The 24,182-nt window shown below is 49.3% G+C and overlaps 3 protein-coding genes across 4 annotated transcripts; 1 reads left to right on the top strand and 2 right to left on the bottom strand.

The window, feature by feature from the left end:
* The first annotated feature begins 12,023 nt into the window (after positions 1–12,023).
* On the top strand, positions 12,024–15,672 carry LOC106630154 (uncharacterized). Its single transcript, XM_074529509.1, has 2 exons — positions 12,024–12,632; positions 14,919–15,672. Exon 2 carries the CDS (start codon positions 14,943–14,945, stop codon positions 15,327–15,329), a length of 387 nt encoding a protein of 128 aa, XP_074385610.1. The 5' UTR covers positions 12,024–12,632; positions 14,919–14,942; the 3' UTR covers positions 15,330–15,672.
* Positions 15,673–16,869: 1,197 nt separating this feature from the next.
* Positions 16,870–17,262, bottom strand: LOC141725572 (claw keratin-like). The gene has a single exon (XM_074529468.1). The coding sequence runs from the start codon at positions 17,251–17,253 to the stop codon at positions 16,870–16,872; it is 384 nt and encodes a 127-aa protein (XP_074385569.1). The 5' UTR covers positions 17,254–17,262.
* Positions 17,263–21,513: 4,251 nt separating this feature from the next.
* On the bottom strand, positions 21,514–21,981 carry LOC141725585 (claw keratin-like). 2 transcript variants are annotated; one of them, XM_074529508.1, is made up of 2 exons: positions 21,693–21,981; positions 21,514–21,644 (listed from the first exon to the last, which is right to left on the bottom strand). In XM_074529508.1, exons 1-2 carry the CDS (start codon positions 21,979–21,981, stop codon positions 21,514–21,516), a joined length of 420 nt encoding a protein of 139 aa, XP_074385609.1. The 2 variants fall into 2 exon arrangements, with proteins under 2 accessions (XP_074385609.1, XP_074385608.1); XM_074529507.1 differs by having other exon boundaries at positions 21,514–21,981.
* Between the last annotated feature and the right edge of the window lie 2,201 nt (positions 21,982–24,182).

The raw sequence follows: 24,182 nt of genomic DNA, 5'->3' as shown, positions 1-24,182 counted from the left end.
TGAATTTTTATAAAGGAATAACAAATAAAGAACTTTGATTAAGATTTAATAAAAATGGGGGCTTGTCAGGAGAAGGAATTGAGAAAAAAAAAAAGATTTTTGAGTTTAATTCTGAGCCTTGCAGTCTCAGAAAAAAAACAAAAATCCCAAAAAAAACCCCAAAAACCCACCAAAAAAAACCCCAAATCTTCTGGAATTCTGGGATAAAAAACAGCCCTGAAGAAGGAACAGGAAGGTCAGAAATGCAAACAGGGCCAGTGTGACCCACAAGGAGAGAATGCAGAACTCAGTCCTGAAAAATTAATCTGGAATTAATTAACACCTCACGCACACACAAAAGGCTTCGTTAATATTTCAATTAATTGAAAAAAATTTCAACATCTTCACCCTCCTGTTTTTATTATTATTATTATTATTATTATTATTATTATTTATTTGCATGGTTTCACCCCTCTTTAACTGCTAAAAGCCGATAAACCCGTGCTGATACAATTATTCCTTGGCAGCGCGGCCTTTCCTAAGGGGTGATTTTTGAGGCGGGATTTTCATTAAAAAGGAATTATTTTCTGCCTGGGGATCATTACCCCATCCACGGCAGCAATTTGGAGGCCCCACTAATTGCAGATTTCTTAAGTGGCAGCTTCAGGTTTCGAAAGACATAAACAAAGGCCGGGGTTTTAATTAGGGATGGGGCCTTGAAGGCCTCACGCAGCTTCGGGAAACTCAGCTTTTTTTTTTTTTTTTGAGGGGAAAATGGAAAGAAATCAAAGTTTGCTTCTCATTCTGAGGGAGAAATTCGGGATAAAAATGTTCTGTGGGAGGGTGGAGATGTTTTGCAGGGAATTGTGGATTCTCCATCCCTGGAAGTGTCTGAGGCCTGGCTGAATGCGGCCTGTGCTCCTGGGAGGGCTTGGAATTAAATAATTTTTAAAGATCCTTCTTTAAACCACTCCAGGACTGCACAAATCACACCAGGAGAACGTGACTACGCAGAACACTTTGAAAACTGAATAATTTATTAAAATAAAACGCAGGTCTGTGTTTACTGGTGCAGATTTCCAGGCCCCAACTGGAAAAGCCATTTCAGGACACGTCCAAAAGTGCTCCCAGCCCTTCCCTGAATCCCTTCCAGGGCTTGGAGCTCCCACTTCTTCATTCCCAGGTGATCCTGGAATTTGGGGGTTCTCCTTCCTCCCACGGATCTGTGGAACCGCAGCCAAGGCCTGCAGGAGCCGCTGGAATTCAAATCTGGATTTGAAATAAATTGAAATAAATGGCAGCCCGGTTCACTGCGTGCTCCTCCGGCTGCTCCCGGGGTGACCTCGGAGGATTCATTTGCCTCCTGTGCTTCCCTACACCCAGATAATAACTGGAATTAAAATCTGCCAAAGGCGACGGAAAATCCATCTGCCAGGGAAGGGCCCAGGAGATTTTTTATAGAGGGACCAAAAATGCAGAGGGAGCAGAAATCCCCGCGAGTTCCAGAATGTTCTGCAGCACAAGGGGCTGGGAAAAGGGGAGTGCTCACAGAACGCCAGCTCCAAGTTCATCAAATCCAACCTCTGATGGATAAACCTTCAGGTTCAAGGTTTATCTGCACTTGGCCACACATTGTGTGAATTTTATATAAATGCAATTAATTATTGTCTTTAAAAAGAGCGTTAAGTGGTTAAACAGCGAGAAATGCGGGTTCTGAAAGGAAATAAAATGTAAAAATATAAGAAGCAAAAATGTAGAAACACAGAAATAAATATACAGAAATAGAAATATATAGATATATAAAAATGTGCGTAAATGTATGTATATATAAATACATACATAAAATACAAATCTGTAAATATAGAGAAATGTAGGAATATAAAAATATAAAAAATTAAACATTTTAAAATATAAAAAAATGAAAATATAAAAATATGTATTAGTGTCCTTTTATATCTTCATAAATGACATTTCAGCTGAATTAATCCTGTGGAACAGCTTTCTTATAATCCCTTAGGGTTGTTAATTAGAGTTAAATCTTGGGACATTCCCACCTGCCTTGGACACTTCCAGGGATGGGATATCCACAATTCTCATTCCTCTTTCCCAGGATTCACATCCCAAGCCAGGTGCCAGGAAGTTGAGCTGCCTCCCTTTGTTCCTAATTATTATTTACTCTCCATTTTCCCTCCCAGCATAAATTATCTGCAGCCTGAGAGGGGTCCTAAGGCAAAAGCATTTGTGGGCACTTGGGAACAAAAGGGTTCGGGCTGATCCCAAGGGATTTATGCAGATTTGGGCATCAGGGGTGAAACAGGGAGGTGGAATTGTGCTTTTAAGGGTGTCCCTGAATATTTAAATGATTCCCATCCCGGTATTCCAATAGGATTTCAATTAAGCACAGTTTTTAGGTAGTAAATGAATGAAATTGTCTGGGTGCTGTTATCCCAAAATATTCCTGGCTACACAACCGGTGGCTCCCTCAGAAATCTCTTTTTGAGGGAATCCTGATTTGTGTCTTTATTATGATTTTTCTGTCATTGATTTCCTCTTTAAAATCTCAATAAAGACATTTTAAATCCATGTCTGGCTCACTCAAAATGTTGATAAACTACCCACCATCTTTTTTTTTCCAGTATTTAAGGGTTTAATATTAAACTAACATCCCTAATTTGTGTTAAACTAAGTTTTCATCAGGACAGAACAATTTTTTGCCTACTTTCTCCCTCCCCCTTAATTCTGCCCCAGAAAACCGGATGATTCCAACTTTCCTTTTCCCACAACTTCATCCTTTCCAACCCAAAAACTGGGGGGAAAGGGAGAAAAAAAAAAACCCAAAAAACAAAATCAAGGCCATGAGAGGCTGTGATTTCACCTTGAGTCAGGAGCCAGAACCGTGGGTGGGATTTGGATGCCTTTAATTGCGCTGGGGTCAAACCCTGCAAAGCCCAGGAGCAAATCCAGATGTTCCACTTAAACCCCATCCCAAGATTTGCAAGGAGAGGATGGGAGATAAGGCTGAGCTTTCTCCATGAGGTCACTGACACCATGAAATTAAAGATTTCTTGAGAATTCATGAGATTTCTTCAGAATTCATGGAATTTATTGAGAATTCTGGTATGGCGAATTTATTTTTTCTCCTTATCCATAGATGTAGGGGTACAATTGATGCCCCTGGGAGTGGTTTTGGGAATAAAAAAAAAAAAAATCCACGCTGGGAAATCATAAAAATAATTCAGTTCCCTGCTAGGAAATGATGCCACTTCAGCTCCCTTTCACAGCACCTGAGGGGGAAAACCCAATGCCAATAAAAGAACCCTTGATCAGGCCCCGAAATAACTGAAATGTGGTTAATTAGCCGCAGATCGAGCCCTATTTTTGGCCCTTGAAAGGGCAAAGTGAATCCTGCCCGGAGGGCGTAGCACGCTCTGGGAAGCTCCGGGAGGGAACAAACACAAACAGGGAGCAAAACAGTTTCATTACTCGCAGAAGTTATGCAGGCAGCAAAGTTTGTTTTGCAACTAATTAAGACTTCATGCAAAGAGGGTGTCACATCCTCCAGGCGCTTCGGGGACGTGTATAAAAGCATTTGCTACGTAGAAGCCTCCCTAATCACTTTTCTTTTCCTCTCCTCCTTGGGTGATCCTGGTAAGTCAATTTTGAATCAATTATTGAATTTTAAATCAATTATTATTTTATTATTGCTACTGTTGTTATTGCTATCTGAATATCAAATGACAGGGCGAGCTCCTGAAAGGACAAGGGGGTGTTTTAGCAGAAAAAGCCTTTTTATTACCCTTTAGTTTGGAGTTAATTGAAGTTTTACACTTCAGAGGGGAGAGCTCAGGAAAGCAGGGAGGGCACAGAAAACTCCCTCTGAATCCTAAAGAGTCTCAGTAATTCCATGGTGCTCTTTTCATATTCTAAAGAGTCAGTGTCATTAAAGAAATTATCATTTAAAATTTAATTTCTACGATGTTCTCACCCTCAGCTGTCTTCCAGGAGGCACCGGTGTCTTTTAAGTTGGAGAACTCGCCCTAAATATTTTCCAAATCCTGCAGAGAGCAGAACACAGATTTTCCTTACTCAAAATCCACTTTACTGCTGGCTTCGGTTAAAATATATTTCTATTTTGAATTCCAAATGTAGCAGGAACATCTGAGGGCTCCTTTTTCACCTCCTTTCAGGATTTTTGGGATGAGCTTTTGCAAATCGTGTGGAACCACTGGAAGATCCTAACCCCCAGACCAATCTTCTTTTCCCCAAGCCAAAATCAGCAATTCCAGATCCAGCTTTTCAGCTGAAAAAAATCCCTCGTGGTTGCCTTCTCCTCACCTTCAAGCCTAAGGAGATTGGATTTTAATTAATTGGGAAAAAACTCAGAATTTTTAACCCGGGAAGGTTAAAATGGGACGCTCAGGTGGAGACGTGAGAAATCCCCCCTGGATTTTGTCTCCCCCACAGATTCCTGGGGTGAAGTGGGGAATTATTTAGGAAATCACTTCAAGCCCCCCTTTGCCAGCCCTTAATTTCTCCCCCAGCATTTCCACAGAGCTAAAATGAGGAAAATGAGGAAAATTATCCCATCTCCTTACGTGTTTTCCTTGCCCAATCCGTGTGGGCACAATCCAGGGCAAGCACGGCCTTCAATCCATAATTAAACCATGCCCAGGGAAAATCTGGCCTCGATATCAGGCTGGGTTTAAAGTGCTCCGGGATTTCAAATATTCAGCTGATCCCTAATGAGACCCATAAAAAATGGGTGGATCTCCATCCTGGATCTCACTGTTCCACTTGGAACCGGGTGGGAGGAGGACACGAGCTCCAACCTCCACACTGGGGATTTAAATGAGGATTAAAACCTGAGTTGAAAATCTGGGATTGAGTTGGGAGTCGTGGTTTTCCACTGGCAAGAGGGGTGGGACGGACGCAGCGAAAATCCCAGGAAGAGAAACAATGGGATAAAAGATTTTGGGGTTAAAATGGTGATGGTCTGAAAAATACCATGATGTTGAAAAGCAGGAAGTTCAACCAGGAAGGAAAAGAGCTCCTGGTTGGAAAACTAAACTGGACAAATTCAGCTCCGACCTGAGATCTTTGGAATTCCCAATTCCCCATAACCGCGTTACCAAAACGCCGCTATTTATCTCAGATCTTTCCTGCCACACCAAGGATAGTTTTTCCTCATTTTTCCCTCTTTTCCTGCTCAATTCCAGGTCAAATTCAACTCCCACCTGAATTCCTGCTCAATTCCTGCCAAATTCAACTCCCACCTGAGCCCTCTCTATTTCCCAATTTCTCGTAAATTCCCATAACCGCGTAACTTAACTCAGGTATTTATCCCAAATATTTCCCACCACATCAAGGACGGTTTTTTCCTCATTTTTCCCTCTTTTCCTGCTCAGTTCCAGGTGAAATTCAACTTCCATCTGAATTCCCAATTTCTCATCAATCCCCATAACCGCATTACCAAAACCCCGCTATTTATCCCAGCTGTCTCCCACCACACTGAGGATGTTTTTTCTCTTTTTTCTCTCTTTTCCTGCTCACTTTCAAGTCTACCCTGCCAAACTGAACTCCAACATGAGCTCTCTGTAATCCCAAATTTCCTGCAAATCCCAATAACCCGTAAAACCCCGCTATTCATCCCAGATATTTCCCACCACACCAAGGATGCTTTTACTCATTTTTCCCTCTTTCCCTGCTCCTTTCCAGCTTCTGCCCTGCCCCATGTCTCCCTTCCACGAGTGCTGCCTGCCCGCGGGCCTGGCGTGCCCCGAGCCCTTCGCCGTGACCCGCAACGAGACCTGCGTCATCAAGTACCCCGACACCGTGGTGGACATCGTGGAGCCCGACTTTCCCCCCTACTCCGTCATCTACCCCGGGCCCACGCTGACCACCTTCCCCCAGCAGACCCTGGTGGGCTCCACGGCCCTGCTGGACATCAGGAACTTCCTGGGCTCCCAGGGATTCCTTGGGTTTGGGGGTAGGTGCGCTTTGGGCTCGGTTGCGGACGCCTCCTTTCGGGGCGCTTTGGGGGTTTTTAATCCTTTTCCTCCTCACTCATCGCAGTTTTGTTGTGGAACTTGCAGGCCAACCTAAACCTTGCCTGGATATCTGTGGATAGACTGAAAAAGCACAGCCGAGCAGTCAGACAGAGCCCGACTAAAGTTTATGGATAATGGATTGTAGAAGTGCCGAGCTCCCGAGGTTCCCATGGAGTCCATAAATCCAGGGATTCCTGGCACTAGACCTGCCCGAGGACTAAAATTTCCAAACTGCGAAAAAACTGAAATTTCTCTATTTACCTCATTCCAAATTAGGACAAACCAAAGTCCACAATTTTCCAAGAAACCAGATTTTAAAAATACATATATCCTTTTTTTTTTCTTTTTTTTCTTTTTTTTTTTTTTTTTTTGGTTTGCTAAAATCTGTGTGTCAATAAATTCGTTTTTATGCCAACACGGATGTTTTATTATTAATTTCTCTCGAAATAAAAAATTACAAAATCCACTCAAACAATATGACTGAAAATCTTGGGTTCCAAAATGAAATTTTTCCCAAATTCCTCTTCATTTGCAAATTTTGCTGAACCACAATTAAAAAAAAAAAAGAAAGAAAGAAAGAAAGAAATCAGCTCTACTTGGCATTTCTGAAAATTAGGAATTTGTAGTTCCTTGCTGCGCTTTATTTCTGCTTAGCCTCACCATGTAACGCTCTCCCAGCTTCTTTTCCTGCCTTTGTCTCATTTAATGTAAGGGGAAAAAAAAAAAAGCCAAAATCAAAATATTTACAGCAATTGTAAGAGCAAATCTCTTTGCAAAATCCTTCTGCTAAAATCTATGGAAATCATGGGGGTGGGGATTTGTTGTGGACGCTCCTGGAATTCTTTGATTTTATCCTTTCCAGTGAGTTTTGCATTTGTGAATTGAGCTTCTCGTTCCCATTAAATGCTGTCATGCAGATGCACTTTTGGGTTTTGGTTTTTTAGGATGGTTTTGGGTGGAAGGGACCCCAAAAAAATCATTCAGTGCCACCCCTTGCCATGGGCAGGGACATTCCCCCATCCCAGGTGGATCCAACCTGGCCTTGGGCACTTCCAGGGATGGGGAATCCATGGAATCACCTGGGCCAGGGAAGGATTGATCCCTAAAATCGCATCCAAACCAGCCAAGGGAATTCTGGAATGGTTTGGGATGGAAAGGAACCTGAAATCCCAAAAAATCCCACCCCAGTTCCCCTACCCTAGGTGGGTCCAACCTGGCCTTGGACACTTCCAAGGATGGAAAATCCATGGAATATCCTGGGACCCTCACAGGGAACAATTCCAACCCAAATCCCACCCAAATTTTCCCTTTTTCAGTCTGAACCCACCCCGCTGTCCAGTCACTCCGGTTCTGGTGGAAAATTTTCTCCTCTACATTTAATTTTGACCCTTTTTGGTCCCAGAAGTGACTTTGGGACTTTTCCTGAGGCTCAACCCCTCCCACATCAGCATTAACCAAACCACCATGCAAAACTGAGGAGATTTTGCCTTTTCCCAGAGTTCATCTAGCCTGGATTTTGGGGTGAAATTCTGCTGCCTCTGGGAGCTGGGCGCAGCACAAAAAATGCAGATTTTTTATTTGTTGTTTAATTAATTGAAGCCCTGGAATGAATTTTCCAGCTGACTCGTGAGGCTGTTCCCCAAAAATAGGACAAAAATCCTGGGCCAAGCGTGTTCAGGCAGGAGCTGTCACCCTCCCTGGGGCACCAGGGTAGGACAAGTTGGGCAAGGATGATCTGCAATGTGTGAAAGAAATAAATATAAATGTTATAGAAATATTATATATTATGAGCAAGGACGATCTGCAGCATGGGGACATGCGGCTTAAAATGTGAAAGAAATAAATATAAATATTATATAAATATTATATATTATGGGCAAGGACCATCTGCAACATGTGAGAGATATAAATATTATATAAATATTATATATTTTGAGCAAGGACAATCTGCAATGTGTGAAAGAAATAAATAGATATAAATATAGACATAGACATAGATATAGATATATAGATATAATTTATAGGTATAATTTTTATATTTAATATAGGTATAATTATTAAATATAAATATTAATATTAATATATTTATAAATAGAGATATTATAGCCAAGGACAATCTGCAACGTGGGGACGTGCAGCCTAAAATGTGAAAGAAACAAATATAAATATTAAATATTATGTATAAATTAGCCGATATTTGGTAATAGCTAGAAGTAATGAGTGATCAAGCTGGGAATTAAGGAGCTGGAATTTCCGGGGAATCACATTCCCAAAATCCTCCCCCACCCCCCCGCCGGGGGTTTTCTGTCCACACCAATCCACTTAATTTCGTCTAATCCACAAAGGAAATCTGCAAATCTGCTTTTTCCACAAATCAGCTCCTGGATGATCCTTCCCCTAATGACAGGCGTTGGGAACGCTCCACAAACATTAATTATCTTTGTACACAAGCCTTGCGACACCAAGATTTGGATTTGGACATCCAGATGTTGGGCAACAGCTGCACTTTAGCAACACAAGGATGGGAGTTGGGAGCAGCATTTTTCGGGGTCATTATTTTGTATTTTTTGGGGCAGGAGCTGGTTTGGATTTTTGGTGAATCAGCTCCTGCACGCCTCGGGGCTGGAATTAATCCCAAGGTGAATATTTGGGATATTTGGGAATTTTGAGTGCCTTGGACTGACTCAAGGAACCTCCCGGCAAGGACATTTACAGGTATTTAGAATAAACAAATCCCAAATCCTCATTTTTAGGCTATTTTTGCTTTTCCTACACTAAACATCGGAACTAAAAACCAGGATGAATCAAACCACATCTTATCAGCTTTCAAATATTCCAATATCCGGTGATAACATCACTTAATTAAGCATAAAACTTCATTAATGACACTTCGTTAATACTCCAGCCCCCGAGGGATTGAATTGCATTAAATTCAGCCCCCGGGGCAGGTTGGTGGCAGCTAAGGCCGGTGCTGGTCGGAATTTGTCACCCTGGAGCCACCCCGGGAGGACCAAGGTGACTCCGAGCATCTGCCACACCCAGAGGTTGCTAAAAATACCCGGCTCCTCCTCCCGCGTGTTTACATTCCTGTGGTTTACTCCCATTAAACAATTCCCTGCCCTAAACCCTCCTGAAAATGTGGGATCTTCCTCCCGAGGGGAGGGATCCATCCTGCTGGGAGGCGGGTGGGGAAAAATCCCAAATCTAGTGGGAATAATCCCAAAATGGAGTGGGAAAAATTCCAAAATCGAGTGGGAATAATCCCATAAATGGAGAAGGAAAAATCCAAAATCAAGTGGGAATAATCCCAAAATGGAGTGGGTAAAATTCCAAAATGGAGTGAGAATAATCCCAAAATCAAGTGGGAATAATTCCAAAATCGAGTGAGAGTAATTCTAAAGTCGAGCAGAAAAATCCCGGGCTTTGTGGGGAAACTGAGGCAGGTTGTGCAATGCCACCCGGGACAAGCAGAGGGAGACGCAAAGCCACCGAGGGAACTCAGATCTGCGGCTCCACCCAAACACTGAAAAACAGGATTAATTAAAAATTAAAAACAAAAATACCAAAACCGAGGATAAATTTAAAAATCAAAACAAAACGCCAAAACACAGCATGCTCTGGGTTCCACCAACCTCAGAACCCTTCCCAGGGTGTGCTCTAAGTTCCACCAACCCCAGAACCCTTCCCTGAGTGTTCTCCAGGTCCCACCAACCCCAGAACCCTTCCCCGAGCATACTCTGGGTCCCATCAACCCCAGAACTCCTTCCCCGAGCATGCTCTGGGTTCCACCAACCCCAGGAACCCTTCCTTGAGTGTCCTCCAGGTTCCACCAAGCCCAGAACCCTCTCCTGGGCGTGTTCTGGGTTCCACCAAGCCCAGAACCCTTTCGCGGTAATGCTCCAGGTTCAATGCTCCACCAACCGCAGAACCCCTTCCTAAGCCTGCTCCAAGCCCAGGAACCCTTCCCTGAGTCTTCTCCGGGTTCCACCAACACCAAAACTCTTCCCAGGATGTGCTCTGAGATCCACCAACCCCAAAACCCCTTCTCTGAGTGTTCTCTGGGTTCCACCAACCCCAAAACTCCTTCCCTGAGCGTGCTCCGGGTTCTACCAAGCCCAGAACCATTTCCTAAGCGTGCTTCAAGCCTAGGAACCCTTCCCTGAGTGTTCTCCAGGTGCCACCAACCCCAGAACCCTTCCCCGAGTGTTCTCTGGGTTCCACCAACCCCAGAACCATTCCCTGAGTGTTCTCCAGGCGCCACCAACCCCAGAACCATTCCCCGAGTGTTCTCTGGGTTCCACCAACCCCAGAACCATTCCCTGAGTGTTCTCCAGGTTCCACCAACCCCAGAACCCCTTCCCAGGGCATGCTCTGGGTTCCACCAAGCCCAAGAACCTTTCCCTGGGTGGGTTTGGGAAGTTTTCCCCACCCAGGAGCCGCCACCTCTTGTGCAACCCCCCAAAACCAACCGAGGTCACTCCCTGCCCTGACCGGACCAGGGGTCACCGCCTGGATTTTGGGGTTTCTCCGGCTTTCCCTGCGAAATCAGAACTCCTGATAGAGCAGAACGCGCGGGGAGCGAGGCGTTAATTGCCGCTAATTACCCGATGGGCGGAATTGTTGCTGATGATGCCAGCTTGGTGCCGCTGATGTCAGCGGGCAGAGACGCTTTGAAGCGGGGGCAGCGAGGGCTGCGAAGCTCCGGCAGCGCCGCTCCCACCCCAAATCCTCTCTTTGATGATTCCTCCGTCAGGCAGAGCTCCTGACTCAGCCTCAGCAGCGAACCCCGCGGCTCTGCAGCCCCGCAGAACCGGTTCGGGCACAAAAAACCGAACGAACCGGTAGTAAAGCTGCCCCTGCCCTGCGCAAGGATGTAATTTTCTACAGTAATTCAGGATTAATGGATATTAAGGCTCTGTGTTGTGGGGTTTGCAGTCTGCGCCCGCTCTTTGTTGCCTTTGTTACTCACGGGATGGTTTTGGGTTGGAAGGGGACTTAAAACTCGCCCAGTTCCACCCCTGCTGCGGTCCCGGCTCCTTCCAGCCTGGCCTCGGACACTTTTCTTCGTTTTGGTGGATTTCTCCTTAAAATCGGGGCTGAACCCTGCTTAAATATTCCGGTTCTGAGGGATTTAGGAGCGCTTTCCTGCTCTGCTTTCTGTGCCGGGTAAAGGGTGCAAAAATCAAAGCGGGGGCTTTTCCAAGGCTTTGAATTTATGGGAGAATGAGGGATTTCAGTCTCTTAATTCTGAAAAAAAAAAATATTTGGGAAAGTTTTGAGAATGGATTTTCCCAGAAATTCCCTGGAGAAGCTGTGCCAGAGCCTCCCCACCCTCACAGGGAACGATTCCTTCCCCAAATCCTCCCTAAACCTCCCCTCCTTCTGTCTGGATCCATCCCCACAATTCCTGACGAACCTACTGCAGGCACAGGAGCACAACACAAATCGCGGATGGAAAAGAGAAAATTCCACTCCAAATTGCTGCATTTCGGGTGATTTTGGGAGGAGTTGATCCCGTTGTGCTCCAGGGACGGATTTTTCCAGCCCGGATTCGGTTCCTGGGTTGGGAAATCCCAAACTGATCAGTTGAAGAGAGCTGAAATCCTTTCCGAGGGGTGAATTTCACATTTTCTCCGTGTGCTTTAACCCCTTTTTTCCCTTTTTTCCATTTTTTTCCCTTTTCAATCCTTCTTCCCTCCGGGGGGAACTTTTGCGCCTGGAAATGCCCACCTTGAGACGAGGTAAAGCTATCCTGGGGTTTGTGGCATCCCAAGAAATATTCTGATTTTATGAGGCACCTCCAGATATCCTGCAGGGCTTTGGAGCTTATCAGGAATATTCCGGAGACATCAGAAAATGAGATTTCAAAGAGGATCTCAAAACCTCTGCGAGTTTGTCATCCAGGGAAATCATTTCGTGGTAATCACGGTAATGACATCCTAGAGGATCCAGGCTGCTGTGACCTCACAAAGGATAAATTATGGAAAGTGTTTCATCAAGCTCCTCATTTTAAACTTCACAATTGGCATAATTCATGAACGGCTTCGTTTTTATTCCAAAGATAACCCCGAGCTTTGCTCTTCAGCTTTGCAGCAGCTTCTTCCCCTGATTTAGGAGCACACTCGTAAATCCCATCAATATTACGGGAAAGAATCCCAGATTTGATAAACAAGGCACGGCCACGATTCCCTGCGTCAGGTTTTGCTTCCATAATGAAAATCACCCTGGCTCTCCAAGATTCCCTGCCCGCTCCAGCTTTTAGCCAAGATAATCTAAAAAACCTCATTAATTCTCGCTGCATTTTCACCTCTTAATGAAACCGGGAGCAGAAAAGCAGGAAATTCCGAGATGAAAAGACCTGGCCAGTTGCCACCTGCATTTTTGGGGTTATTGCCCAACGCGGCTTTAGATAATCATAAACAGCGAGCAAAACAATTCCTGCGGCTCCAGCAGCGATCCCTGCACCGGGCTCGGCTCCCGAGTCATTAAAGCGCTTTAGCAAAGGGTGGCTCAGCCGCCCCCGGCCATCGGGGCAGGGTATAAATCCCCTCTCCACCCTGGCATCTCCTCACTGCCTCTCCCGACTCCTCCTCTCCGCCTCTCTGAGTAAGTCCGGCGCTAAAATCCTCAATTTTCCTTCTGCTTTTTGAGTGGATTTCTCCCCAAAATCGGGGCTGAGCTCTGCATGAATGTTCTGGTTCTGATTTAGGAGGGCTTTTCGTGCTGGGCAAAGGGGGCGAAAGTCAAAGCGGGGCTTTTGGGATTTATGGGAGAAGGAGGATTTCAGTCTTTTAACTGTGGAAAAAGTATTTGGGAAAGTTTCGGGGATGGATTTAACTTCGCGTTTGGTTTCGTGGCACGATCGGGGAGAGGGTTCAGGGTGGAATTAATGAAAACTGTGGAAAATCCTGCTTGGAACTGAGCTCGGTGCAGCTCTGCTGATGCTTGGATCAGCTCATCCTTAATTTAATTGGAGCCACAGCGAGCTACACCAAGTGATTATTATGGATTATTAACGTAACTGTGCCAATGACTTTCATTTCTAACTCTTAAAAGTGGTTTACAATTCTAAAGCGCTTTCACAGAGATTAAATTCAGCATTTCTGTAGGTCAGTGCTGCGTTCTAACTTAAGGGAATTCGGAGGCAAATGCCCTGCATGGGTATTTTTGAAATTTTTTTACATTATCAAAAGGATAAATTTAATTTACAAGTTTAAAAAAATATTCTGATGCTGCACCAGGCTTTTATGTGAGGATTTAACCTGAAGAAATAAACATTATTGAATTAATTTCCCCTAGGTGAAAATGCAATTTTCTTATTTGGCTTGATTATATCACCATAGAAATAATTTAACATATATATTATATTATATAAATATTTTAATTATACGTTTCGCTTATTAAACGAGCACTTAACACTCCCACTTATTCTCAGCCTTTTGCTTTTTTCCCCTGTGTTTTAGCAGAATATTTTCGTGCTAAAACACAGAGAAAAAAAAAAAAAAAACAACGGGAATCTGCAAGGAAAATAATACAAAAATTAAGCAGGGTGCAAAGCTGATTTTTCCACGCTGAAATACGTGGAAAATCCGGATTTTTTTTTTTTTTTTCCCAAGTGTGGGAGGAACAGAGGCGCTGTGGGAACGAGTTCGAGCGCGTCCTCAGGAATTCCTCCCAAGGGCCGGGGCTGGGAGGTGGCACAGGAGGAAAAGAGGAGGAGTTCTGCTCCAGGGGGAGGAGGAGAGAAGGGGGAAATTAACAGGAATTCAGAACAAATCTGGGCGGGAAAGTTAAAAGTGGGAGATAAAACTGCATCCTAATTAACTCCGAAGATCCCTTAAAGATAAATCTCCATAATCAAGACAGCAATTATTGGTTTTACCTCAATTATCCCTAACAAGATCTTAAAAGGAAATTATAGCCTAGAGAGCAATTCTTGGTTTTGCCTCAGTTATCCCTAAAAAGATCTCAAAACGAAATGTCAATAGTCAAGAGAGCAATTCTTGTTTTTATCTCAGTTATCCCTAACAAGATCTTATAAAGAAATGTCAACAGCCAAGAGAGCAATTCTTGTTTTTATCTGAATTATCTCTAAAAACCACTTAGAGCCAAATGTCAACAAACAAGCGATCAGCTCTTGTTCTTACCTGAATTATCTCCTACAATGTCAATAGCCGAGTGCTCAACTCTCGTCTTTTTCCGAGTTTAGGAGCACAATGTCCTTTTAGAGATATCTCGATTACCTCTAAAAGACACTTAGAGCCAAATAAACCAGCTCTCCACTGTGTCTTTATCTCGATTATCTCTGAAAACCACTTAAAGCCAAATGTCAACAAACGAGAGCTCCAGTTCTGTCTCTATCTCAATTATCTCTGACGATCTTTTAGAGACAAATGTCAATAAACCAGCGCTTAAATTTTGTCTCTATCCCAAATTTCTCCGACGATTTTTTAAAGCCAAATGTCAATAAACCAGCCCTTGGGTCGTGCTTTTATTTCGATTATCTCTAAAAACCACTCGGAGCCAAATGTCAATAAACCATTGCTCAAATTTTGACTCTATCCCAATTTCCTCTAACCACCTCTTAGATCCAGATGTCCATAAACCAGCCCTCAAATTTTGTCTCTATCCAAATTAACTCTGACAATCTTTTAGATCCAAATGTCAACAAACCAATGCCCAAATTTTGTCTCTGTTCCAATTTCCTCGGACGATCTTTTAGAGCCAAATTTCAATAAACCAGCCCTCAAATTTTGTCTCTATCCCAATTTCCTCCGACGATCTCTTAGACCCAAATGGCAACATCCAAGAGCTGCCAGGAGTTCTTTGCTTCGCTTTTGGACCTTTGCTTCTCTTTTGGACCTTTCTTTGGGTTTTTTTTTACCCCCGCAGGCTCTCCCCCAGCACCACCAGGCGATGGCTTCCACCCAGCTGGCCTGTGCCACCCCCTGCGAGCCCAAGTGTCCCCAACCTCTGGCCAGCAGCACCAACGAGCCCTGCGTGGTGACCTGCGGCGACTCTCGGGTCATCATCTACCCGCCGCCCGTGGTTGTCACCTTCCCGGGGCCCATCCTCACCACGTACCCCCAGCAAACCGTCGTGGGAGCCTCGGAACCCTCGGAGGTGGCCCTGGGCGAGCCCCAGGCCGCGGTGGCCGCCGAGGTGACAGCGGGGGACAAAGTGGCAGCGCCGGTGGTGGCCCGCGCCGAGCCGCGCTGCGCCCCCAAATATTCCTACAGCTACTCCTCGCAATGGACTCATCCCTGCAATTCCTACCGCTCCGGGAAGCGCTGGACGTGCTGAGCCCGGGGAAAGGGAAATTCCGGGTGAAATCTCAGCGGGTTTTTCCCCTTAGTTTAGAGCTGTTCTCCCGCAGCTTTGCGGCGCAGCCGTCTGCTCCCGCCGCGCTTTGGCTTATCGCGGATTTTTTTTTTCACTGGCACTGAGCTTAGAGAGGTGACTTGAAATGCTCGGAATTGCACACGGCAACCCTGCCAAAAAAAGGGAAATTCCCCGTTTTTTACAGGAGGCATCCCTTGGATGCTGGTGATTTGCCAGAGCCTCGCTGAACCCCCCGGAACGATGCTCTTTGTGTCCTGTACAGTTTTGTTCCAGAATTGTAGGAAAACTTCTCTTTCCAAATAAATTTTCTGGACTGAAATGCATTTTCTGTTTTCCTTTATCACATTAAAAAAAAAAAAAAAAAAAAAAAAAAAAAAAAAGAAAAAATGGGGAGGTTTGGGTTTGGGTGGGATATCAGCGAAATTTTTCCCCCAGAGGCTGCTGGGCACTGCCCAGGTTCCACAGGGAATGGGCACATTCCTGAGGCTGCCAGAGCTTCAGGAGCATTCGGAAAACACTCTCAGGGAGAGAGCCCAGGAGAGAGCCCAGAGGAGGCTCCAGGATGGGATCAGAGGGATGGAGCAGCTCTGCTGGGAGAGCTGGGATGGTTCAGCCTGGAGAAGCTTTGGGGTGACCCAATTGTGGTCTTTCAGGACCTGAAGGGGCAATGAGAAACATGGGGAGAGAAAATTCCCAAAGGATGGGGTGCCAGGACAAGGAGAAATGGGTTCAGACTGACGGAGAGGAGGTTTAAGTGGGACATTGGCCAGGAATTCCTCCCTGTGAGGATGGATGGATTTCCCAGAGAAGTTGGGGCTGCCCCATCCTTGGCAGCATCCAAGGCCAGGTTGGAGAAGGTTTGGAGCAGCCTGGGACAGTGGAAGGTGTCCCTGCCCATGGCACGGGGTGGAATGGGATGAGTTTCAAGGACTCTTCCAACTCAAACCCTCCTGTGATTCCACGATAGGACTTCCCACACCATCCCTCAGTTAGAAACTCATTTACAGCCAGGATGAAGAAATCCATGACAAAAGAAATATTTTGTGCAATGCAGATTCTTTATTGTGAATGAAAAACCCACAGGTGGTGTCAGCGAGAGACAAACCAGCAACAACGCGATGGAAACACGAAAATCCCAAGGCAGCAGCAGAAGCGAGGCACAGCCCAGGGCTGCACCCCAGAGGTTGCCCCTTGCCAGGGCAGCACCGGGGCTCGGGGCTGGGCAGAGCAGGGCAGAGCCGCAGCCGAGACTGGGCACAGCTGGCTGGGGGCACACAGAGAGGGGGCAGCTTCTGGGGGCAGCGCTGGGAAGGCCAAAGGCGCCCGCCGAGGCTCTGCAGGGTCACACGGCAGGGACAGGGACCCTGCAGCCCCCGGGGCTGCCGGCCCGGCCCTGAGCAGGGGCTGCAGCTTCAGCCCGGCTCAGGGGGCACAAGGCAGCAGGGGCTGCTGGAGGAGCCCGCGGGCAGGGGCAGCGCTGAGCTCCGCCGTGGTTTGGGCTTTAGCAGGGCCCGCAGGAGCCCCCGAAGGAGCGGGAACCGCGGCCACAGCTGCCATAACCGCCAGAGCTGCCATAACCCCCAAAACCTCCATAACCCCCAAAACCTCCAAAGCCCCCAAAGCCCCCATAGCCCCCGGAGCCCCCACGGCTCCCAAAGGCGCCCCCGGAGCCGGCTCCCACGTAGGGAGCTCCAGCCGAGCCCACGACGCTCTGCTGAGGGAAGGAGCTGAGGATGGGCCCGGGGAAGGTGATCACTGAGGCCGGGGGCTGGATGACCACCGTGGAGTCGGGGCACTGCCGCACACAGGGCTCGTTGCAGGTGTCAGCCAGAGGGGCCGGGGTGGCCACCCCGCAGCTGGGGACGCACAGGCTGGAGCAGGACATCCTTCGGTTTGGTTGGTAGAGCTGCAAGACAAGGCACGGCCACGGTTTACACCAAGGACTTGGTCCAAAACCCTGCTGCTGCTCTGGCCCACCTGGAGCCCTTGTGACAGGGCTCGCTCTGGCTCATCCCAGGTGTTCTGATCTGAGCCCCAGTCTACAGAAATTCTTTCTCACATCCCCTGCTGCCCTCACCATCCCTGAGTCTTGCTTGCCCGTGGGAATGAAGAAAAACTCCCTCATCCCAACCACCAGGATCGCCGGGGCCTTGAGCCCGCTGGTGGAACCCCAACCATCCCAGCTCTGGCCCAAGATGGCTGCTGGAGTTCGGGGACAGAGATTCCTTGGGAAATCCACAGCCAGAGATTCATTGGGAAATCCAGAACCAGAGATTCCCGGGGAAATCCACAGGCAGAGATTCCTTAGGAAATCCATAGCCAGAGATTCCTTGGGAAATCCACAGCCAGAGATTCCCTGGGAAATCCACAGCCAGAGATTCCTTGGGAATACCACAGGCAGAGATTCCTTGGGAGCTCCACAGGCAGAGACTCCCCGGGGAAAGAGCAGAGGAGGAAGAGAGGACAGAGAGAAGACTCGCACTCACCACAGCGATCAATGAGCAGATTCGAGTGAGGAGAGTGGGATGGAGACCTGTGGAGCTCTCAGACCTTTTATACACCCCAGAGTGCCTGGGGCACCGTCCAGGGGGTGGGGGCAAACCCCCAGTAATTAGGAATTCAAGCGGACAAACCTCATGACACAAACTGAAACATGAGGTAATAACATCTGTATTAATTGAGGCCAGAACCAGTAAAGGTGCCCTGGAGAGCCACCAGGCCCTGAAGGGACAGGCCATGACCAATCACTGTGTGTAAGATGATTTGTTGTTGAAGCTGAGATCAGAGCCCCAATAAACCCCGACATGACATGTCCTTAATCCCCTTCTTTGCTTATGCACGGGAGTTTTGGGCATCACTCAGGAGCACTTTGAAATGGCACAGCCGGCACTTAATCTGTCCTTAATCCTTTTTACGGGCTGCTAAATAGGGACACCGGGAGGGAGAAGCCATCCCACCCACTCGGGGCGCATCCCAAACGCCAAACGTGGCAGGGGAGGGCACAGGAACAGAGTCCTGGAGCGGGGCAGGCTGGGGGGACCACGGACAGACGGACAGACAGATAGCCAGGTCCTGCCCGAGGAGGGTCACCCCACACGGAACAGGGCTGGGCATGGAGGGTTCTGGGAGGGAGAATCCCAAAGGGATTTTGGTGCCACTGGAGGATTTGTTGAGGCCCCAATTCAGCTGATGATGATGCAAAAAGCAGAAAGGGAGATCCCATGTCAGATGAAGCTCCGCCAAAGATCCATCAAGACACAGATGGGTGTGACACGGGTGGGATCAGGAGTGGGATAAACAAGTAAGGAGAGACCTACAGAGAGGAGCAGGAGAGCAGAGAGCACATCCAGAACCACTCAGACCCTCCAGCCTGGGTCCTGGCCAAGCTCTCCTCTCGATTTCCCAGCTGACCCGAGGTCTGGCCCAGGGGGTGTTGGCTGAGCCCCTCAGAGCCAGACTGGCCCAGGGGATGTTGGCCAATTCACTCAGAGCCAGACTGGACCAGGACAGGCCCAGCTGGGCACGGCTGCCACAGGGACACGGCCGGGCTGGGCTAAGCCCTGTCCCAAAAGATTCTTTGTAAGCAAAGTGAGGGATTAGGGACAAAGCTGGGTTTATTGGGGCTGTGAGCTGAGTGAACTCCAGTAGCACCGTGTCTGTCATGTAATGATGGGTCATGGCTGTCCTGGCAAGCTCCTCTCTCCTGTCCACTCCTTTCCACACCAATGTCCACAATGCGGGGGGGGGGGATGACAGAATTTTTCAGCGTCCCTTCACTTTATGGAGCGTCTCTGCGAGAATTCGTAATTACTGGAGGGGGGGTCTGTCCGCACCCCCAGACCATGCCCGGGGCTCTCTGGGGTGTATAAAAGGGCCGAGCTCCTTGCACAGCTCCATCCGCACTTCTCCACTTGACTCTCCTCATCACCCAGGTAAGAGCAGCTCTCCGAAGCCTCTTGGGGATCACTCTCTGTCTGCTTCCATGCAATTCCTCCCTCACACTTTTGCCTCTTTTTTCCAGAAGCCTTCCCAAGTCTCAAGGATGTCCTGCTGTGTCCCCAGCTGCGGCGTGGCCACCCCGACCCCTCTGGCTGACACCAGCAACCAGGCCTGTGTGCGGCAGTGCCCCGACTCCACGGTGGTCATCCAGCCCCCGGCCTCGGTGGTCACCTTCCCCGGGCCCATCCTCAGCTCCTTCCCGCAGCAGAGCGCTGTGGGCTCGGCCGGAGCTCCCTTCATCGGAGGCGGCTTTGGTGGCTCCTCTGGACGCCGTGGGGGCTCCGGAGGCTCCGGTGGCTTTGGGGGACTTGGAGGTTATGGAGGATTCGGAGGTTTTGGGGGCAGCTGCGGCGGCTCCAGTGGCTGCGGGCCCTGCTAAGCGCCAGCGCCATCCGTGATCCAGAAGTGCTCCAGGAACGCGCACAGCCCATCCCCGCACGCCAAGGCCCGAAGCAAAGACACACCAACAGACCGACAGACAGACAGACAGACATCCCCCGGCCGCTCTTGGAGCCCTGCAGCGATCACTGCCCACTCCCGGCACGGCCCCAGCTCGGCTCCTGCTCTGCCCGTGTCCCCACCCTGGGACACCCAGGGAGCGCTCGGCTGGGGTCCCGTTCCAGTGCCACCCCTCTGCCTTGCACGACAATAAAAGCTGCCTCGCATTGCAATGTTTACTGCCTCTCTCGGCTGCTCTTTGCTCCGCATCCGCTGACAAGCCCGGCCCAGAGGGTTCCGGGAGGGTCCCGGGAGGGTTCTGGGAGGATCCCGGGAGGGTTCGGGCAGCCCCGCTTGGACACAGTGGGTCAGAAGCCCCCGGCAGCTGCCCGGGCTCCTCCTGCCCGTCCTTGGCCATGCCAGCCCGGCAGCAGAGTCCCCCCGAGCCGGACCCTGCCCAGCCCCTGGAATGGGGTCTCTACCCATCCCTGCCCGGCTCCTGCCCACTCTGGGCTCCTCTTTGCAGCCCCAAAGGAGCCCCGGGCCCACCGCCAGCACCCTGCCCTTGGGACACCCCCCGAGGGATGCCTGGAGCCCCAGGGCAGTGGGGATTTGGGGAGCAAGTAGAGCCCCTCGAGGGATGCCTGGAGCCCCAGAACAGTGGGGACCGGGGAGCGAGTGTAGCCCCGCAAGGTACCCAGTGATTTGCAGAAACAAACACACTCTACAACTTTTTGAAAGTTGTAAAAATGCCTATATGTTTATTGCAGCGCTGGAGGCATGTGGGAGTCATTTCTCTCAATAGGACATGCGTGCCTCTGGGAATTCCAGATCCTTTTTTATTTCCCTCTCAAATACATATCCTAAGGTTTACCCTAAGCCCACCACCAGCCCCCTGCCCTTGGGACACCCCCTGAGGGATGCCTGGAGCCCCAGGGACGTCGGAATTGGGGGACAAATGGAGCCCCCCGAGGGACCAGGTGATTTGCAGAAATAATCAAACTCTACAACTTTTTGTAAGTGGTAAAGCTGGTGTGTTTATTACAGCACTGGAGGCATCGTTTCTCTCAATAGGACACATGTACCTCTGGGATCTCCAGATCCTTTTTTATTTCCCACTCAAATACGTATCCTAAGCCTTACCCTAAACCCACCACCAGCCCCCTGCCCTTGGGACACCCCTCAAGGGATACTTGGATCCCCAAGGCTGTGGGGACTGGGGGTTGGACATCGCCAGCTGGGACACACAGAGCCAGCTGTGCCCGGGCTCCAGGGCACTGCCCAGGGGCATTGCAACAGCCCAGCACACACCCAGGAATTTGGGGAGCAGGAAAAAGGCAAGATGAAGGAAAACCAGGAGTCTACATTTCCATGCAAGACAGCTTTTATTGCAGGGGGAGGGCAGGAGGGGCTGGGCAGCAGAGCAGGGTCATGGCCAAGGGCTTCCCATGGCCTGGCCCTGGGCACAGCCAGGTCAGCAGCAGCAGCGCCAGGAGAGGCTCTGGGACCACCAGGGCACCAGGAGCCCCTCGGGGATGCTCAGGAACAACAGGGACAAGGCAGAGCTGCTTCCCAAGCTGGCACCAGGCTCCCATGGTGCAGACCCTGGCCATGTCCAAAGGGTTTTGGTCCACAGAGAGTCGGGTCGGGATGTGCCGGGGTTTGTCCTGGAGCTCTTCTTGGTCTGAGGCCGCGCTGGAGCTGGGGCTTAGCAGGGCCCGCAGTTGCCATTGAGGTAGCGGTGGCCGCTGCTCCAGCCGCCGTAGCCGCAGTTGCCAAGGCCTCCATAGCCCCAGCCTCCGTAGCCTCCGCATCCCCAACCGCCGTAGCCTCCACGGCCTCCATAGCCCCAACCCCCATAGAGACCACGGCTTCCATAGCCCCAGCCTCCATAACCTCCATAGCCACCAAGGGCCCCGTAGCCCCCGTAGCCCCCACGGCTCCCAAAGGCGCCCCCGGAGCCGGCTCCCACGTAGGGAGCTCCAGCCGAGCCCACGGCGCTCTGCTGAGGGAAGGAGCTGAGGATGGGCCCGGGGAAGGTGATCACTGAGGCCGGGGGCTGGATGACCACCGTGGAGTCAGGGCACTGCCGCACACAGGGCTCGTTGCAGGTGTCAGCCAGAGGGGCCGGGGTGGCCACCCCGCAGGTGGGGACGCACAGGCTGGAGCAGGACATCCTTCGGTTTAGTTGGTAGAGCTGCAAGACAAGGCATGGCCATGGCTCACACCAAGGACTCGACCTAAAACTCAGCTGCTCTCATCTCTATACCAGGACTCATTCTGGCTCATCCCAGGCATTCTAATCCAAGTCCCATTCCCTCCAAATTCCTGCTCACATCCCCGGTAGCCCTCACCATCCCTGAGTCTTGCTTGCCCTTGGGAATTAAGAAGACTTTGACATCCAAACGAGCAAAGTCCTCAAGCTTCCCTTGGTCCCCTCATAGAACCCCAACCATCCCAACTCTGCTCTAAGAGAGCAAGAGGAACCCACAGCCAAAGGTTCCTCCAGAAAGCCCCAAATATTCCCTGAGAAAGCCAGGGATGAAGAAGGAAAGAGGAGGGAAGACTTGGACTTACCAAGGTGATAAGACGAGTCAATCCGTGGAAGGTGGATAGAGCTCTGTGGAACCTCTGGACCTTTTATACATCTCTCAAAGGGCCTGGGGGCATCACGAAAGGGAGCGGTGGCAAAAAATCCTGGTAATTAGGAATTCATGCTGACAAATTCATCAAAGAGATAATGATGCAATACAATTATACACCTCAACATCAGGGAGATTGGTGTGGAAACGTGCCGTGGACCAATGGGAGGTGATGGGAGGAACGCCTGTGGCCCATTATTAGGTGACAGACCCTGCTCTGTCCCTAATCCCTCGCTTTGCTTACAAAGAATTCCGAGCATCCTTTGGGACACGACTGTGCCCAGGGCGGCCACCCTGAGCCACAGCCCCCTGTGCCACTGAGGCAAGCGCGTTCAGCTCTGCCTGACGTCGTCCATGGCCCAAGCCAGTCTGGCTCTGGCAGGCTCAACCAACACCCCCTTGTGTCAGATCTTGGGTCTACCTGGAAAACTCACACCCGTCCCTCCAGGAAGGCTCAAGCAGGACCCAGCTTGCAGAAACAGGGCTGGATAATCAACAGGGACCTTTCAGCTCCACCACTGGAGTCCATTGTGCCAGGAGGGATGTGGACCCTGTCCAACCGAACTCCAAATTCCAAGGGAGATTGGGGTTTCACCGGGGAGATATTCCACCTCTGTGGGGCCATCAAGGGAAACTGGGACATGGAAACCACAATGCCCTCCAGAACCGCCTAACGCAACCCTAATCCTAACCCTAACCCTAACCCTAACCCTAACCAAAACCCCAACCCTAACACTAACCCTAACCCTAACCCTAACCCTAACCCTAACACAAACCTTCAGTGGCTTTGGGGGATTCAGAGGTTATGGAGGATTCGGGGACAGCTACATCGGCTCCAGAAGCTGCGAGCCCTGCTAAGGGCCAGCGCCATCTATGATCCAGAAGAGCTCCAGGAATGCCTGCGGCCCATCCCTGCACGCCAAGGCCCGAAGCAAGGACACACTAACAGACAAACAGTCAGAGAGACAGACAGACATCCCCCAGCGGCTCTCAGAGCCCTGCAGCGATCGCTGCCCGCTCCGGGCATGGCACCAGCTCGACTCCTGCTCTGCCCGTGTCCCCCCCCATCCCGGGACACACGGGGAGTGCTTGGCCGGGGTCACGCTCCAGTGCCGCCCCCCAGCCCCGCACGGCAACAAAAACTGCCTCGCATTGCCATGGTCACCGCCTCTCTCGGCTGCTGTTTGCTCTGGGCCCACCGCCAGCCCCCTGCCCTTGGAACACCCTGAGGGATGCCTGGAGTCTCCAGGCCATGGGGATTAGGGGGCAAGTAGAGCTCCCTGAGGGACCCGATAATTTGCGGAAACAAACAAACTCTGCAACAGTTTGAAAGTTGTAAAGCTGATATGTTTATTGCAGCACTGGATGCGTGTGGGAATTGTTTCTCTTAAGAGGACATGTGTGCCTTTGGGAAATCCAGATGTCTTTTCACTTCCCTCTCAAATATATATCTAAGTAATCTTACAATAGGTTCATACATATTCATTTTACAGATTTTGTGTAACATTTGCTGATAATTTTTTCCTTTATCTGAAAGAATTCTTGGGTCCTTGTGACCCTGATTTCCATAGCAGCATCTCTGTATCAGAGTTCAAGGAGACCGAGTATGAAATATTATGGTCTAAAACAGATCAATATGAGCTTAAAACAAGTACGAAATCTCAGACAGAGGCAGTTTTTGGTGTTAATTAGGGAAGAAATTTTTTCAGACACATCAATAGGCAGTACAAGGGAT

This window comes from Zonotrichia albicollis, chromosome 30 (assembly GCF_047830755.1).
Source record: "Zonotrichia albicollis isolate bZonAlb1 chromosome 30, bZonAlb1.hap1, whole genome shotgun sequence".
In the NCBI taxonomy this organism is placed as follows: Eukaryota; Metazoa; Chordata; class Aves; order Passeriformes; family Passerellidae; genus Zonotrichia; species Zonotrichia albicollis.
This window is presented reverse-complemented; position numbering and strand designations above follow the sequence as displayed.

Bases quoted from the DNA above. Each gene is read 5' to 3' on its own strand.
- LOC141725572 (XM_074529468.1), bottom strand. From the start codon at position 17,253: ATGTCCTGCTCCAGCCTGTGCGTCCCCAGCTGCGGGGTGGCCACCCCG.
- LOC141725585 (XM_074529507.1), bottom strand. From the start codon at position 21,981: ATGTCCTGCTCCAGCCTGTGCGTCCCCACCTGCGGGGTGGCCACCCCG.
- LOC106630154 (XM_074529509.1), top strand. From the start codon at position 14,943: ATGGCTTCCACCCAGCTGGCCTGTGCCACCCCCTGCGAGCCCAAGTGT.